The sequence below is a fragment of the Lutjanus erythropterus genome, chromosome 22, assembly GCF_056507025.1.
Source record: "Lutjanus erythropterus isolate fLutEry1 chromosome 22, fLutEry1.hap2, whole genome shotgun sequence".
NCBI lineage: Eukaryota > Metazoa > Chordata > Actinopteri > Lutjaniformes > Lutjanidae > Lutjanus > Lutjanus erythropterus.
In genome coordinates this window covers 12418164-12432326 of record NC_139338.1, presented here as the reverse complement: position 1 = coordinate 12432326, position 14163 = coordinate 12418164, and the positions used below count along the sequence as shown (strand labels likewise).

The 14163-nt window shown below is 38.6% G+C and overlaps 1 protein-coding gene across 1 annotated transcript; it reads left to right on the top strand.

Moving 5' to 3' along the window:
* The first annotated feature begins 2893 nt into the window (after positions 1 to 2893).
* Positions 2894 to 13487, top strand: LOC146306691 (sodium- and chloride-dependent GABA transporter 2-like). The gene is made up of 15 exons (XM_084711472.1): positions 2894 to 2976; positions 3492 to 3683; positions 6041 to 6175; positions 6338 to 6478; positions 6566 to 6653; positions 6753 to 6885; positions 7000 to 7134; positions 8085 to 8188; positions 8647 to 8771; positions 8885 to 8997; positions 9279 to 9416; positions 10583 to 10685; positions 10856 to 10956; positions 11106 to 11276; positions 12428 to 13487. Exons 1-15 carry the CDS (start codon positions 2970 to 2972, stop codon positions 12572 to 12574), a joined length of 1833 nt encoding a protein of 610 aa, XP_084567598.1. The 5' UTR covers positions 2894 to 2969; the 3' UTR covers positions 12575 to 13487.
* Positions 13488 to 14163: the final 676 nt, after the last annotated feature.

The following is a 14163-nucleotide window of genomic DNA, read 5'->3' as shown; positions in this document are numbered from 1 at the left end:
AAAGTCTGTCATAATAAAATGAAAATATTTTGTTATAACATGAAATGTTATAACAAACTTTACATTATAACGAAATCCACTAAAATAAACTTGCATGGGAATTCAGTGAAATCAACTTATCTTTTCTCACCAATTTATCATAAATATACAAGTTTTATTTGATCGAGTTAATTAAACTTGAAATTGTCTGTATTTTTCAGTAAACTTATGATGAGTTAAATGAATGTACTGCACAGAGTTCAAGGAACTCATTGAATTACTTTTCTAAAGAAACAGCAGATTTCCCAGAGTTCAAACTCTTTTTTCAGGTTTCACAGTGATGAAAACACTGAGAGTCATGATGAAGGTTGATGAAGGTTAGTATTGAACTGCCCCCCCTTTACACCTTAAATTTAATAAGTTCATTGGGAACAGCTTGAGATATTACATATTTCACATAGATATGCTGGAATAAAAATGCTCCCGCAGTGAACTGAAGAACTGACTTCAAACAGAAAATCTAATTTCAACTTTGTTTGTGGTGTCAAATGTAACTTATTGAACATCTTTTCCCAAGTACAACTGAGTTAATATCAAACTTACTTAACTAGAAAAGTTTATTTTGAATCATCACATTATCAATCCGTGTCAGTCAATTTAAAAATTTTAAGGCAGCCCAGACAATGAATGAGTGTAAAAAAAATAGTGTATTTTTCTTTTTCTGTCGTAGCAGCAACTACAAAAATTCTTGCAAACTAAATGAAGCAAAAGTGCAATTTAATGGAATTTTTGTGATCTTTATTTAGCTGAAATGTCAGAATTGGGCCCACCACTGTGACTTATGTCCGTGTCATTGACAGAGGTTGATTGATTTCAAGTGGCAAGTTAAGCTTCACATTTCCTGTGTTACTCATTAAGCTCAATTAGAGGGGAGATGTGGAAGCATGTTGTGGAGCTCTGGTATGAGCACTTACATGCTGAACGTTGCATGTGTTTTTCCCCCCATCTCATGAACAGGGAAATACCCCTGCTTCACACAATATATATGAAGTTTTAAACATTCTTCCACTTCTTTCTGATCCTTCTGACCTAATTTCTTTCAACACAGCGCCTTGTTTTTCTAGGTGGGAATAAAAACAGCAATTCTTCAGGATTTTCACATGAACATCTTTGGAGAATTTTCAAGAACAGACCGCAAAAGACAGAGGGGAGGATAGTGGGTGGAGGCTTTGGGGTTGTGTGCTGATGAGGTTGTGTCCACCTCTTACTCAGCCAAGTCAAATCCGGAGAGAACTGACCTCAGCTGCTTTTCTGATTCACCTCTGTCACCACTCTTACTGGCAGAGTTAGAAATATGCAATCACACGAGGCTGCAAGGCATCAAGAAAATGAGCTGTAATAGCACACAGTAGGTTACCTAACGTCTGCTCCTTCGTCGCCCACTGTTTGTTGTGTTGACTCTGAGAGGACTTCATGACTGAAACTGAAAGTTTGGTGTCTTTATGGTCACAGCACTTACAGTTTATTACTGTCAATTTCTTTTGATTTGACTACACAAGACACACACATCAAAACTAACATTAGTACATCCAGACTTAAAAATGATCAGATCACTCTTAAATAACTGATAGCTGTTTAGTAAATCCAAGTTAAGTGATGTAAACTGATTTTAAATAGTTGTCCATATCAATAGTAATCAATATGCAGATGTTTGCTTACCCAAATTAAAATATATAAATAAATAAATAAATAAATTTGAGTGCTGTTGAGACGTACTACCTATATACGAGGGGAAGACTGTTAGCTAGCTAGCTAGTTAGCTAAAAAGTATAAGAAAGTTAAATTGTTTGCTAGGTAGCTAAAAACAAAACAAAATATTATATTGTTTGCTAGCAAGCTAAAAAGTTGGTTAGCTTAGTTTGCCTACTCATGATGGCTCAGCAAAGAATTATTTTGTTCAAGTCTTCTCAAAAGGCGGCCATTTTAAAAGTTAAACTTCCTCAAGGGTAAGTTTAACGTTACTGCATCAGTTTTGGAGTTTTGGTGCAACAGAGTTACATTTAATCTTAGTTTAGAGTAAAAAATAAAATTTAATTTGAATCTTTCTTCATTTTAAGCAAGTTTAAAAGTCTGGTGCAACATAACTGAAGTTAAACCCTGATTTGATCAGGTTTAAAAATGTATCCTTGTTGGCGCCATCCAGCCTTAATCCAAATGTATTTGCTTGTCAGACTGACAGTTTATCGTTCAACTAGCCTGTCGTGCCATCACATGAACAAAGTGTGTGGATCTGTCCCTTCCATAAAAAGCTTTGGTTAAAACTTCAGCTTGTGATTGATTTTGGGAACTTTAGGATGGACTGTATTACAGAGAGCAGGGTCCTTAAAAAGTCAATTACGAAATAGAACCAACACTGAATCAATAAACACTAATGCAAACTGTGCATACCAGTATGGATGTGAAATTGGTCTTAAATTACATTCACAATGGTCTTTAAAAAAGTTTAACATGGTGAAGCCTGTAGAATCCTGGAAAGGAATAAAAAAAAATCTAATCCTTATTATTAGGTTGCTTCCCTGTGATACAAATATGTATTTACTCATGAATTTTGCAGGAATTTCCTAAAAGCATACAATGGGAGACATACATACATATAATTTAAATATTATTTATTGTGCATTTTCCCATGCAGAGGTGCTGCACTGTGGCATAAACTGACACAATACTGATCATACTGTCATCTTTCTGTTGCACCTTACAGCATTATAACCGTGAAGTCATAGCAGGTGATGTACTTTGCTTAGAAGGGGGCAGAGGAACGGGAAAGTTCTGACCTAAGTGGAGGCTGGCCCTAAGTTTAGCATTACAAGCCCCCGCCCCTCACTCCGCTCATGTTAAATACTAAAACCTGAGCATCTCCAGATAAATCTCCAGAGACTGCCTCAGCCTTGAGACCAGAGCTAACACGCAGAAGATCAAGTGGCACTGCAATGAAAGGTAAGTTATAACAGGCATTCGCAAGCTGAGTATCTGGAGATTTTGATCATTAAAGTCAGCTGTTTTATTAATTTGATTATGTATCTTCAATAAACAGATGTAGATAACATCTAAAATTCTTGCAGCTTTATTGCATAACTAAATGTGCTCAGATGTTGACAAATTGGAAATTAAAATCAGCAGAAAAAAAGATGTACACTCAAAGATTGCATTGCATTAAATGAAACAATTCATAACGTGTACAAACCTCAAAATCTTTTTTATGGGTGTTTTCAGGTAAACCTCTTGCTGGCACTTTACTTTTGTTTCTATACAATTTTACACATTCAGTACTTACACTTGCCTGTAAAGCTACTTTTTTCCTCTGTTGCCCTCTCTGCAGTTGCAACTGTTTTGCCTCTTTGGTGCCTCGCTTAAGGGTGTCTTAACTGTTACTGGGAGCAAAAACGACTCCAACCAACTTCTATAACCTGCTACAATCCTCTACTCTCCTCTTCTGTCTGTCTCCTCTGCAGGAGACGGTGCTAAAGCAGGCCTCCCCAATGGCATCAGCCAAGGCAAGGGCCTCCTGCCTTCCTCGGAGGAGAAGATGGAGGATCGGGGCCAGTGGGGCAACAAGATAGAGTTTATCCTGTCTGTTGCTGGCTCCATCATTGGCCTGGGCAACATGTGGCGCTTCCCTTACCTCTGCTACAAAAATGGAGGAGGTGAGTGGAAGATGCACAAACATAACGGACTTAAGTGGAATTAACTAATCTTTTCTTATTAACATAATAAATCAAATAAAAAATACAAGTTTTATTCATTGAAGCTAATTAAACTTAAAGTTTTTTGGAACTTAAAAACACGAGTTCTTTTGACTTGAAATGATGAATGAATGTACTGTATAGAGTTCAGTCAACTCATTTAATTAATAAATCAGCATACACTTCCCAGCATGCATTGTTTGAGAGTTACAACTCCCCTGAGAGCCTTGTGATGGAAATTGTGTGAAATGGAAAAACTTACTCTACAAAGTGGGAAAATGTAAAAGGAAATCAAATTTGTTTGAAATGTTTATCAATGTGACTGAAGAGTTGTTGGTCCAAGTTAATATCTCAAGTTCATTGAACATGTTTTCTCAAGTACAGTTGAATTAATACAGTTTATTTAACTAGAAAAGTTTATTTGTTTTTAATCATTACAAAATTTACTCTTGTCTTTTCAAATTCAGTCAACTTAAAAAAACACTCACTTTTTTTTTTTTTGATTAAAACAAATAATTTATTTTTACAGTGTGAGTCTACAGTCTAAAAGGCTACCACAGTCTACAGATGAGCTCTTGGGTATTCTCTCGTGAAAACGTGTTTTGAAGTGTCCTCATTACTGTTAAAACAAGTATGTGACTTATCTTAAAGAATATGAATAGTTTACGTCATATGTTCTATAAAAAGAAGAGTACCAGGAGAGTTTGAATAACTAAAACAATGCATGCTGGGAAGCCTGCTAAATCGTTGATAATGTACATTCATGAAACTCATCATTTCAAGTCACAATATTTAAAGTTAGAGGAACTCATGTTTATGAACTCTGAAAGTAAATACTAGAAATGTTACATTTAATTGACTTGAATAAACAAAACTTGTATATTTATGTCAAGTTAATGAGAAAAGATTAGTTGATTCCACTAATTACTGTATGTTTTTTTTTACAGTGGAGTTTAGGCCTACTCTTGTGTCAGGCTTGAGGAATTTAGTATGACTCTAGTACAACAGGCACTGTATGGTAGTAGTAATAGTAGTAATACATGTAAAAAACACATAACCTGAGCGCTTCTTTTTTAGGCCCATTTGAGCTCAGGTGAAAGAAGTTCAATCCTGTTTATTGAAGGACTCACAGTTAATCAGATCCCAGAGGATGTTTTAGTCCATCGGTTTGTGGACATGCTTGTGTAGCTGCTAAATTGGACGCCCCTCTCTCTCCCTCTGTGGGGCGGCAGGTCAGGGTTCAGGGCTGATCGGGGTCAGGCAGCTGTTGTTGCTCCTTGCTCACAGCAGCTGTCCCTGCAGAGAGGCGGAAATCTGAGTGCGCCAAACATCCTCCACGGCCCGCCCGACGGGACGTCAGACACAAAAGGCGAAAGAGAGAGGCAGTGGCTCAAAAGAGAATTCAAAAATCTAGTCAACTGTCTTGACTAAATTTTTTGTCTTTGAATCAAATTATAACTCTTAAGTTTTGAAACCAACTTTTTAAAGTTTTTAAACCTATAATTTTGTTCAGATTGATTACTTTTCTTCTTTAAAACAAACTAAAATCTTTGAACTTTAGAAACACAGAAAATGTACTGTTTGTCTCCAACATATTATGTTGGAGAAAAACATGTACTAGGTAATACATAACAGGTAATAAGTAATCCAAGAGGGTAGGAAGGAAAAGGCATGAACAATGTGTTCTTAAAATACTCTTCTTTTGAGTGAATCTTGTGTAGTCCTAACAATGACTTCTAACCCAGGACTCATAGTTTTATTAAATGCAGAATAATCCACACACAAAGGACTCAACACAGGACTATTTGTCTACTAGCTGCAGCCTCTGTTTGGGTCCACATTTGTAATAATATTATTATAAAATATGTTATAAATTAAAGGCATGCTCTGCAGCCTCTTTGTGAAAACCTCTGCACTCATAAACATAACCCCTCCAATCATCACTTATGAGCCACTGGAAGCGTGTGGTGATGTCTGTATCTGCTATTTTCTTATTTTCTCATATTTTGCTGTGGTTGAGACATTTCTGGGCTTCAGCCTGTTTGGCAGTGATATGTAATCCCCAGTCAGTACAGTGCATATGTAGTGACTGATGGTTACAACACTGTCTCTGTCTCTCTTGTGCTCTCTGTCTGTGAGAGCTGCAGAAAGAGTCTTACACACACTCCGGTCACTGAACAAAAAATATATGCATACAATACCAGTGACCAAGACTATGCCTGGATTGGAGATGGTCAGCTGTTTTCAAAAAACATTTTTCTGTCCTGTCAAGTATGAGTAAGGTCTAACTCTGTATCCTGTCCTCTTTCTCAACTCAGGTGCATTCCTCATCCCCTACTTGATCTTCCTGTTTGCGTGTGGCGTTCCTGTCTTCTTCCTGGAAACGGCCCTGGGCCAATACACCAGTGAGGGAGGCATTACCTGCTGGAGAAAAATCAGTCCCTTGTTTGAAGGTAGGCAGGGCAGGTGTTTCATGTTCAGGCAAAGCCACTATGGGATCCTGGTAAATGTTATAAAGTCATGGTATGAAGACCTGAGCGCTCACTGACGCATAACGTTCAGGTTTGCCGATGTTTTTTCAATGCTGTATACTAATTAAAACATAATTCCTGCAGGTCTTGGCTATGGCACCCAGGTGATCGTGACTCTGCTGAACTTCTACTACATCATTGTTCTGGCCTGGGGGATTTTCTACCTCTCTTTCTCCTTCTCCTGGGACCTGGCATGGTCGTCCTGCAACAACACATGGAACACAGGTAACAAATGTGCTTCAGAACACATCAGACGTTCCCCTGCTGTTTTTGAAACATGCAAGAACTTCTACATTTTGCTCTTTTTCTTAGAAAACTGTGTGGAGTTTCAGAGGAGAAACACCTCAATCAACCAAACGATCAACCTGAACGCCACCTCTCCCGTCATGGAGTTCTGGGAGTGAGTTTGCCAGACCGCCTAAGCTCTTCTCGGTGATACATCGCTGTGCTGAATGTGACAGTGATGCATCTTCTCTGTGTTTCTCTCCCGTCTCTGCAGGAGGAGAGCGCTGAGGATTTCCCCAGGCATTGACCACATGGGCTCTCTGAACTGGGACCTGGCCCTGTGCCTGTTCATCGCCTGGGTCATGTGCTACTTCTGCATCTGGAAGGGGACGAAATCCACGGGAAAGGTGTGTATTTCACCTATATTTATGTACAGTGTTGACTGATTTTAAGACTTTATGGCTTCAGCTAATGGGGATTCTTTAAATAAACCGATAAACTGCATGTGTGTGTCTGTGTAGGTGGTCTACTTCACTGCGACCTTCCCCTATTTGATGCTCATTGTGCTGTTGATCAGAGGGCTCACCCTACCTGGTGCTGGGATCGGCATCCAGTTCTACCTTTACCCAGATCTGGGACGACTGGCGGACCCACAGGTACCAGGATGTCACACAAACCCTTTCAAAATAAAGCCCAAAACGCACAAAATATACTGAATGATGTCTACTTTATGAATCTATCATGGTGGTATGATTACCAACCCAAACAAAATTCCTGATGAGGGCCTTTAGAAGATTTAGCTATGTGGTCCCCGTGGGTGAGGGCGCACCAGGTGCAGGTATCCCATGGTTCTCTGCTGGGGAGCCTAGTTTCTGCTGGGTCCATCTGCTCTCCATGAAAGAGGCAGAGGCTGCAGGGATCAACTGCAGGGCCAGGACACCACAGGGACTGTAAACACAAGCTCTACCAGCGCAGAGCCGCAGACAGTCGGTTAACCAGCAGCCTTTCCCCCTCTGGGAGGAAGAGAGTTTTTAACCAGCTAGCAACGGTCCAATCAGGAGAGCTCTGTCAGAGTCCATTCGTTAACTTTGTCTGTATCTTTCTTGTTGTGAAATCCTGTGCTTATTTCATCTTCTCATTCTGTTTTAGTCGTGTGCTAGTTTGCCATAAAACCAAACAAACTAGGGTAAACACACAAAACTAGTAACTCATTATTTTAGTGAATTCATAAAAATAGCCTATTTCTTCCTGGTTCTTCATTCCCTTTGCTATTTTATCGTAATGTTTTGTATCTGATATGTATAATATGATATAACATGTATATGTATGGCACTCTTTATGTATGGGAGCTTGTTTTGTTAACCCTAACCCCCACGATGTGGAAAAAAAGGAGCCTTGACAGACTTTTAACATTTTACTGTTGTGTAACTACATTTAGTCAATGATTATGCCTGCTGACACTCAGAACGTGAGTTCTTCTGGACGATCTAAACCCTTGCATGGCACGTTTGTGTATATACACAAATCATGCAACCTAATACTCAACTTAAGTATGTAATTTAGCATTACTTAAGAGTCTGTGGCTTTCTTTCCCCTTCTGTTTAAGGTGTGGATGGATGCTGGCACCCAGATCTTCTTCTCCTACGCCATCTGTTTAGGGTCACTGACTGCGCTGGGAAGCTACAACAAATACAACAATAACTGCTACAGGTATGCATGCAATATGTTTACATGCATGTACTCAAACAAACAGGGATTCCTTTCCGAAGGGGTACAGTTTGAAATAAAAATCCTAAATGGTCCATGAAATTTGATTTAAATTTTAAATTTTATCATAATGTTCCTTTAATGGGGCCAAAGTTTTTCTCAAAAGAGTAGAAATTGGAGCTTCTGCTGAGTCATCATGCGTAAGCTAATTAGGCTAACTAACTTTTTGGCGAGCTAGCAAAAAGTGTAACATTTTTTCAAGGAATATAGCAATGTATCAATTAAACTCTATTTAATTTCAGTTTACATCAGTAAACCTGGATTTAGTTTTTGTGTAGCAGAACTCTGCTTAATTTTAAATTTGGATTTACTCATCTTTTTAAACCTGGTTTTGCTAAACTCTGACGAGGACTAATCTTGGTTGGTGCAGCTCAGTGTTAATGATGGCCCTTCTGTTGCAGAGATTGCCTGTCGCTGTGCTTTCTGAACAGCGGCACCAGTTTCATGGCAGGCTTTGCAATCTTCTCCATCCTGGGTTTCATGTCTTATGAACAGAATGTTCCCATCTCAGAAGTGGCAGAATCTGGTGAGATTCACATCAATTGACTTACAGTAGAGGCTCAGAGAAAAAGAAATAATGAAGATTGTGCTTGTGTGATATTTATCAGATCAGTTACGTTGTTTTACTCGTCTCTGCAGGTCCAGGCCTGGCCTTCATAGCTTACCCCCGTGCTGTGAGCATGATGCCTTTCTCTCCTCTGTGGGCCGCCCTCTTCTTCATCATGATTGTTTTCCTGGGGCTCGACAGCCAGGTAGAGGGTCAATTAACACCCAGTCACATTGTTCTTCACAATGGCACTGATTACTGAACACATGCAGCGTGTTCTGACTTTGAAAAAAAAACAGACATTTCAGAATGATTTAAAAACTGAACTTTCTTTGTTGCCATTTTGCTTCTGCAGTGTTTATTTGTGTGAATTTCACTAAGCTGATGCAAACCGGGCAAGTCTTTTGTTCATTATAGCTGACAAACAAAAAGGAAACAAAACAAAAACCCATCTCCTCCTTCTCTTTTCCTCAAATCTCCTCTCAGTTTGTGTGCGTCGAGAGCCTTGTGACAGCAGTTGTCGACATGTACCCGGCTGTGTTCAGACGTAAAAACCGCAGGGAGCTCTTCCTGTTAGCGGTCAGCCTCTTCTCCTTCTTCATGGGCCTCATCATGCTGATGGAGGTAGGGGTCACACTCTGGGACCACACACACACACACACAGATGCATGCACAGAGACAAAGATCTGCAAGCATAAACCCGGGGTTCGCTGCAGTATTTGTAGGATGACCATCAGTCATCTTTAAATACTATTACTTGAGGTGTTCTCCCTCACTTTATTTTTCCAAACAGGCTCATAACTATGTTCCCTGAAAATGAAACTATAGTGAAATAAGTTGCATAAACACACTTACACTCAAGTCAGGCTGTTTCTGGGGAAGTGTAATTTGCACATGATGGTTTTGATGCTTTGTCCTGCTGAAATAAACTACTACAAAGTCCAACATGGTTGACATGGTTTCACCTCTGCACAGCTGGAAACATGAATGCTCTGCAGAGGTGTCAACAAGTCATCATTTTGTAAGTACAAGCCAGTCAAACGTTTTGTCTCAGGTGAGTCTCAAGTGTTGTTATTGCAACGCTAAAGTCATGCCTGAAGTCTGTAATTTTGGGCTTCAAACATTTAAAGTCTCTTGTATAAACTATATATAATAACAATATAGATGTTTTTTTTTTATTATGCTATGGTGATACACAACAAAGGTTTTAAAGGCAGAAACCTCAAGCAGAACCAGACTCTATGGTTGGCAGCTTATAAATGTCTTATAAACTAAAAATAAATGTGTTTATGATACTATTATGCACTTACATTGTCCTAGTAACACATAATTATGTTAATAGGAATCTTTAAGGACTCATAAGGGCCTTATTAGCTATTAACTAACATACACTGACACACACAGACCTTAATATGAAGCGGTGCCCAAAGTACATATTTTTTAATCACATGCAAAGTCAGACAAATTGTGACTTGAGATTAGAAGTTAAGCTTAAGTACTGTAACTATATGCATTTCTGTTGTGTTGTCACATAAACAAAGGACTTCAGTTCATTTCTTCTGTTTTTTTTTTAATAATTCTACCTTTAACATTTCCCTGTGGTTTGTGTGCGACTGTAGGTAACACATAAATTGAACATAAATTAAATAAACTGAGCATAAATTGAACTAAATTTTATGTCAGTTTGTTTGGTTGTTTAATGTGTTTTGTGTGAAAACTGATGGGTTAGTTTTAAGATTAATTAACCTTGTATAATTATGACGCGGTGCTTTATATCTCTCTCTTTGTAGGGGGGCATGTATGTCTTCCAGCTGTTTGATTACTATGCAGCCAGTGGCATGTGTCTTCTTTTCATGGCCATCTTTGAGACTGTCTGCATCGCATGGGTCTATGGTAAGCTGTCCTCAAACATAAAAGCCTTTGATTCACTGGTGATGATGGGGAAATGTATTTCCCAGTGATCCTTGCTGTTTGTTTTCATCAGACTCGGAGTGTTTGCCCTGATCACTGGCAGACATTTCCCATTCAGCATGGAGAGAAATGTCTTTGCTGTGTTTTCTCAGGTGCAGATCGCTTTTATGACAACATTGAGGACATGATTGGCTACCGCCCAGGACCTTACATCAAGTACTGTTGGTTGTTCTTCACCCCGGCCACGTGCATTGTGAGCATCAACAAACTAATTAAGTAGCATCAAGGCCCTCCAAAAATGACAAAGGCTGACAGCAGCTGAGGCCTCTTCTGCAGTATTTGCAGAAATCAAAAGAAATTTGTTCTTCACCAGTCGTAACACTTGTCCTCTTGTCTCCCAAGGGTACTTTTGCCTTCTCCCTCATCAAATACACTCCTCTAAAGTACAACAATGAGTATGTGTACCCGTGGTGGGGCTATGCCATTGGCTGGCTTCTTGCTCTCTCCTCCATGGTCTGCATCCCGCTTTGGATGGTGTACAAGATCAGCACCACCCAAGGGACACTCAGAGAGGTAAGTGTGGCTCCTTATAGAGCTTTTTGTGAGCCTTCTGGGTCTGAGATTAAAGAAGTTGAGTGCCAATTTCGGTCTCGTCTTAAAGGGATAGTTACTTATCCAAAGTCAATGTTATTACCTACGTGGATGGTGGTTGGCACACTCCCATTTTGGAGAAGCAGCAGGACTACTTGGGTAGGAAGCTAAGCAATTTACTGCTTCTGCATTTTATCCACATAAAAAATCAATAGTTGTAGGCTAAATTTAGATTATTTTGCCAGTTAACTTGCCATCAGGCAGCTTTTTTCTGACAGGAAACTGCTTGTATATTAGGACTATCAATTGGGAAGAAGCTGGCGATATAATATGTGTCACAATACAGGAATTACAGTACAATATATTGTAATTCGTCTGAGTTTAAAAAAAGCTCGCTTTCTATGCAGTCAGAACAGTGAAGATAGATAACAGCACTGCTACCTAGCAGTCTGGGGTATAAACAAAACACAAAATTAACCACAAATCTTTCCATGTACTGACAATGCAGTATTTTTAGAATTCATACAGTATCCCAAAAGATAATATCACAGTACTCTTGCATATCAATATTAGTCCTTTGGCAAAGACAGTAATTTTACCTTGCAGAACACACTGCCTTGGTTGGTTAGTTAGTTTTGATTGGTGTTCAGCATCACTGAATCTGAACAAACCTTTCAAAAACACCAAAGTCACACAATAACACAAAGAGACTTTTTTCCAAAGGAGTCTGGTTGCTTAGGAGAGAGCAGTATTTGGCCTCTCTAATGGCAGTTTCCCATCAAAAAAGGCTGTCTGACAGCAAGGTAAAGAGGTGAGAATAATCTAAGTAAGTAACTCATATTGATTTTTTTTATGGACCTTTATAAAATATATTTTGTTGCTGACCCTGTTCATAGCACTACAATGCTTAGTTTCCTACACCAGCACTCCTGTTGCTTCCTGACATCTACAATCTATGGATAAGTACCATCATACAACCCCACTGCAAAAACAAAAATCTGAACTAGCCCTTTAAATCAGACTTCCTATGGATTTTGTCCCTAACCCCTCTGGATTTTGTTTTGACTTGAACATACTCCATTATGGAATTCATTCAATAAAGATGCTTAAACCAATTAATTATATTTCTACAGCGCATCCAGCTGCTCATCACACCATGCGACAGCTTACCCAAAACCAAGAGGGAGCAGGAGAGGTTACTGGCCATCTTTGCTCCTGGAGATGCCACCATGACTACAAACGGCTACTACCCTGTCCCAGAGAGAGACTCCAACTTATGAGCCCCCACGGTGCTGATGTTTATGGAAAAGACGTGGAGTTTCCAGTTCCATCCTTGACTTGCTGCACCCTTTGCCTCCATCCTAAAAGACCACAGCAGGGAAAGATACAATAAAGTGTCACATCGTCTACTTAAATACACAACAGATATGGAGGACTCAGGAGAAAATAGACCTACAGTGTGCTAAGTTTGGCAGCATGTGTACATTTCAGTGATGACAGTAATGTGGTAAAAGAAGGATAAAGAAAAAGTAACTAAAAGGTCAATTATAGGATTACTTAGAGGTTTTAGAGGGGTCAGTGGCATTTTTTTCAGGGTCAAAAGTCATTTACTTGCAAACTGAAATCTATTCATACATTGGCATACTGTCTGCTGTTCAGCTCTGCATTTCACAGCTAAAGTAAACAAGCTAATACAAGGTGAGCTGAGTCAGTCTTGTTAATGGCATTTTCATCTCGTTCAAATGTGGTAATTGTAGAGACAGACACAAAGGTTCCAGCAGAAGTTTAAAAACAAATGTAGCTTTCATGGTTAAGGGTGAACTTTGTGCAAATGTAACACTAAGACAGCGCAATGAGTAATAGAACAGGTTAACCATTTTTACCACTGAAAAGTGGGGTACATGTTCTTTGTGCATCTGCCATCACCTAATGGCTACTTGGCCATATTTGTATCATACATTGTATTATCATAATTGAATAGGGAAACTGTCATTACTGTATTTACAATAATTAAAATATAATGTGAATGGACTGTGTAGTGAAAAGATGAAAATTATAATACTGTAGCACTGCAATAGCTGTAGGACTAACATGACATGTACAATGTAGTTTTGTGTTTTGTTGTAACATAATATGACTGTACAAAGAAATGTGAATCTTGTAAGTATGTTTTTAAATAAACATGCAAAATTTTATGTTGTGTTGAACCATTTTGTTCAAAATTAAAATTAAACTTAAAATTTGTAGTATTTATTTTCAGAACACTTCAGAAGTTGATGCTAGCTAGCTATTAATTAGTGCACACATGTTTCTTATTTCAAAAGATGACTAGTGTATTCCAAGTAGTCTGCCAGTTATGGAAAGGAAAATTTACCCCGGTCTCCCCTCCTATTCAAGGCCGATTGGCTTTACCATGTTCAATAATAACGCATTTATTTTTTTTTTTCGGTGTAGTAGTGTAGGTGCATAGAGGTATTTTAGCCACTGTATCACATGTTCTCTTAAAAAAATGTCAAATGATCTAATCCTCCTGGCTGGAAAGATGTGTGTAATGGGGAACATCAGAGATGGGCAATATTTCAATTAAATTGATTTAAAATAAATATTTAATTTCTTTAGAATATTTTGCAATTTGTATCTTGGGTAGAAAAAATAGGATGTAATTTGTGACAAAATACATTAAGAGCTTTAATTTGATTATTGGAAATACTTAAAATACTTGTGATGTAAACTTGTGATATGCCAGTTTATTCTCACATAAGACACAATTGTTTCCATGGGTTGCAACTGTGCCTAACAACCTACATCCTACAACAATTAGCCTAATCACAGTCTTTTGCAAACTGCAAGTGAATCACGTGACAAGTTC

Bases quoted from the DNA above. Each gene is read 5' to 3' on its own strand.
- LOC146306691 (XM_084711472.1), top strand. The intron at 9,417-10,582 runs GTAGGGGTCACA...CTCTCTTTGTAG, and splicing joins GCCTCATCATGCTGATGGAG to GGGGGCATGTATGTCTTCCA. The intron at 10,686-10,855 runs GTAAGCTGTCCT...GTGTTTTCTCAG, and splicing joins CTGCATCGCATGGGTCTATG to GTGCAGATCGCTTTTATGAC.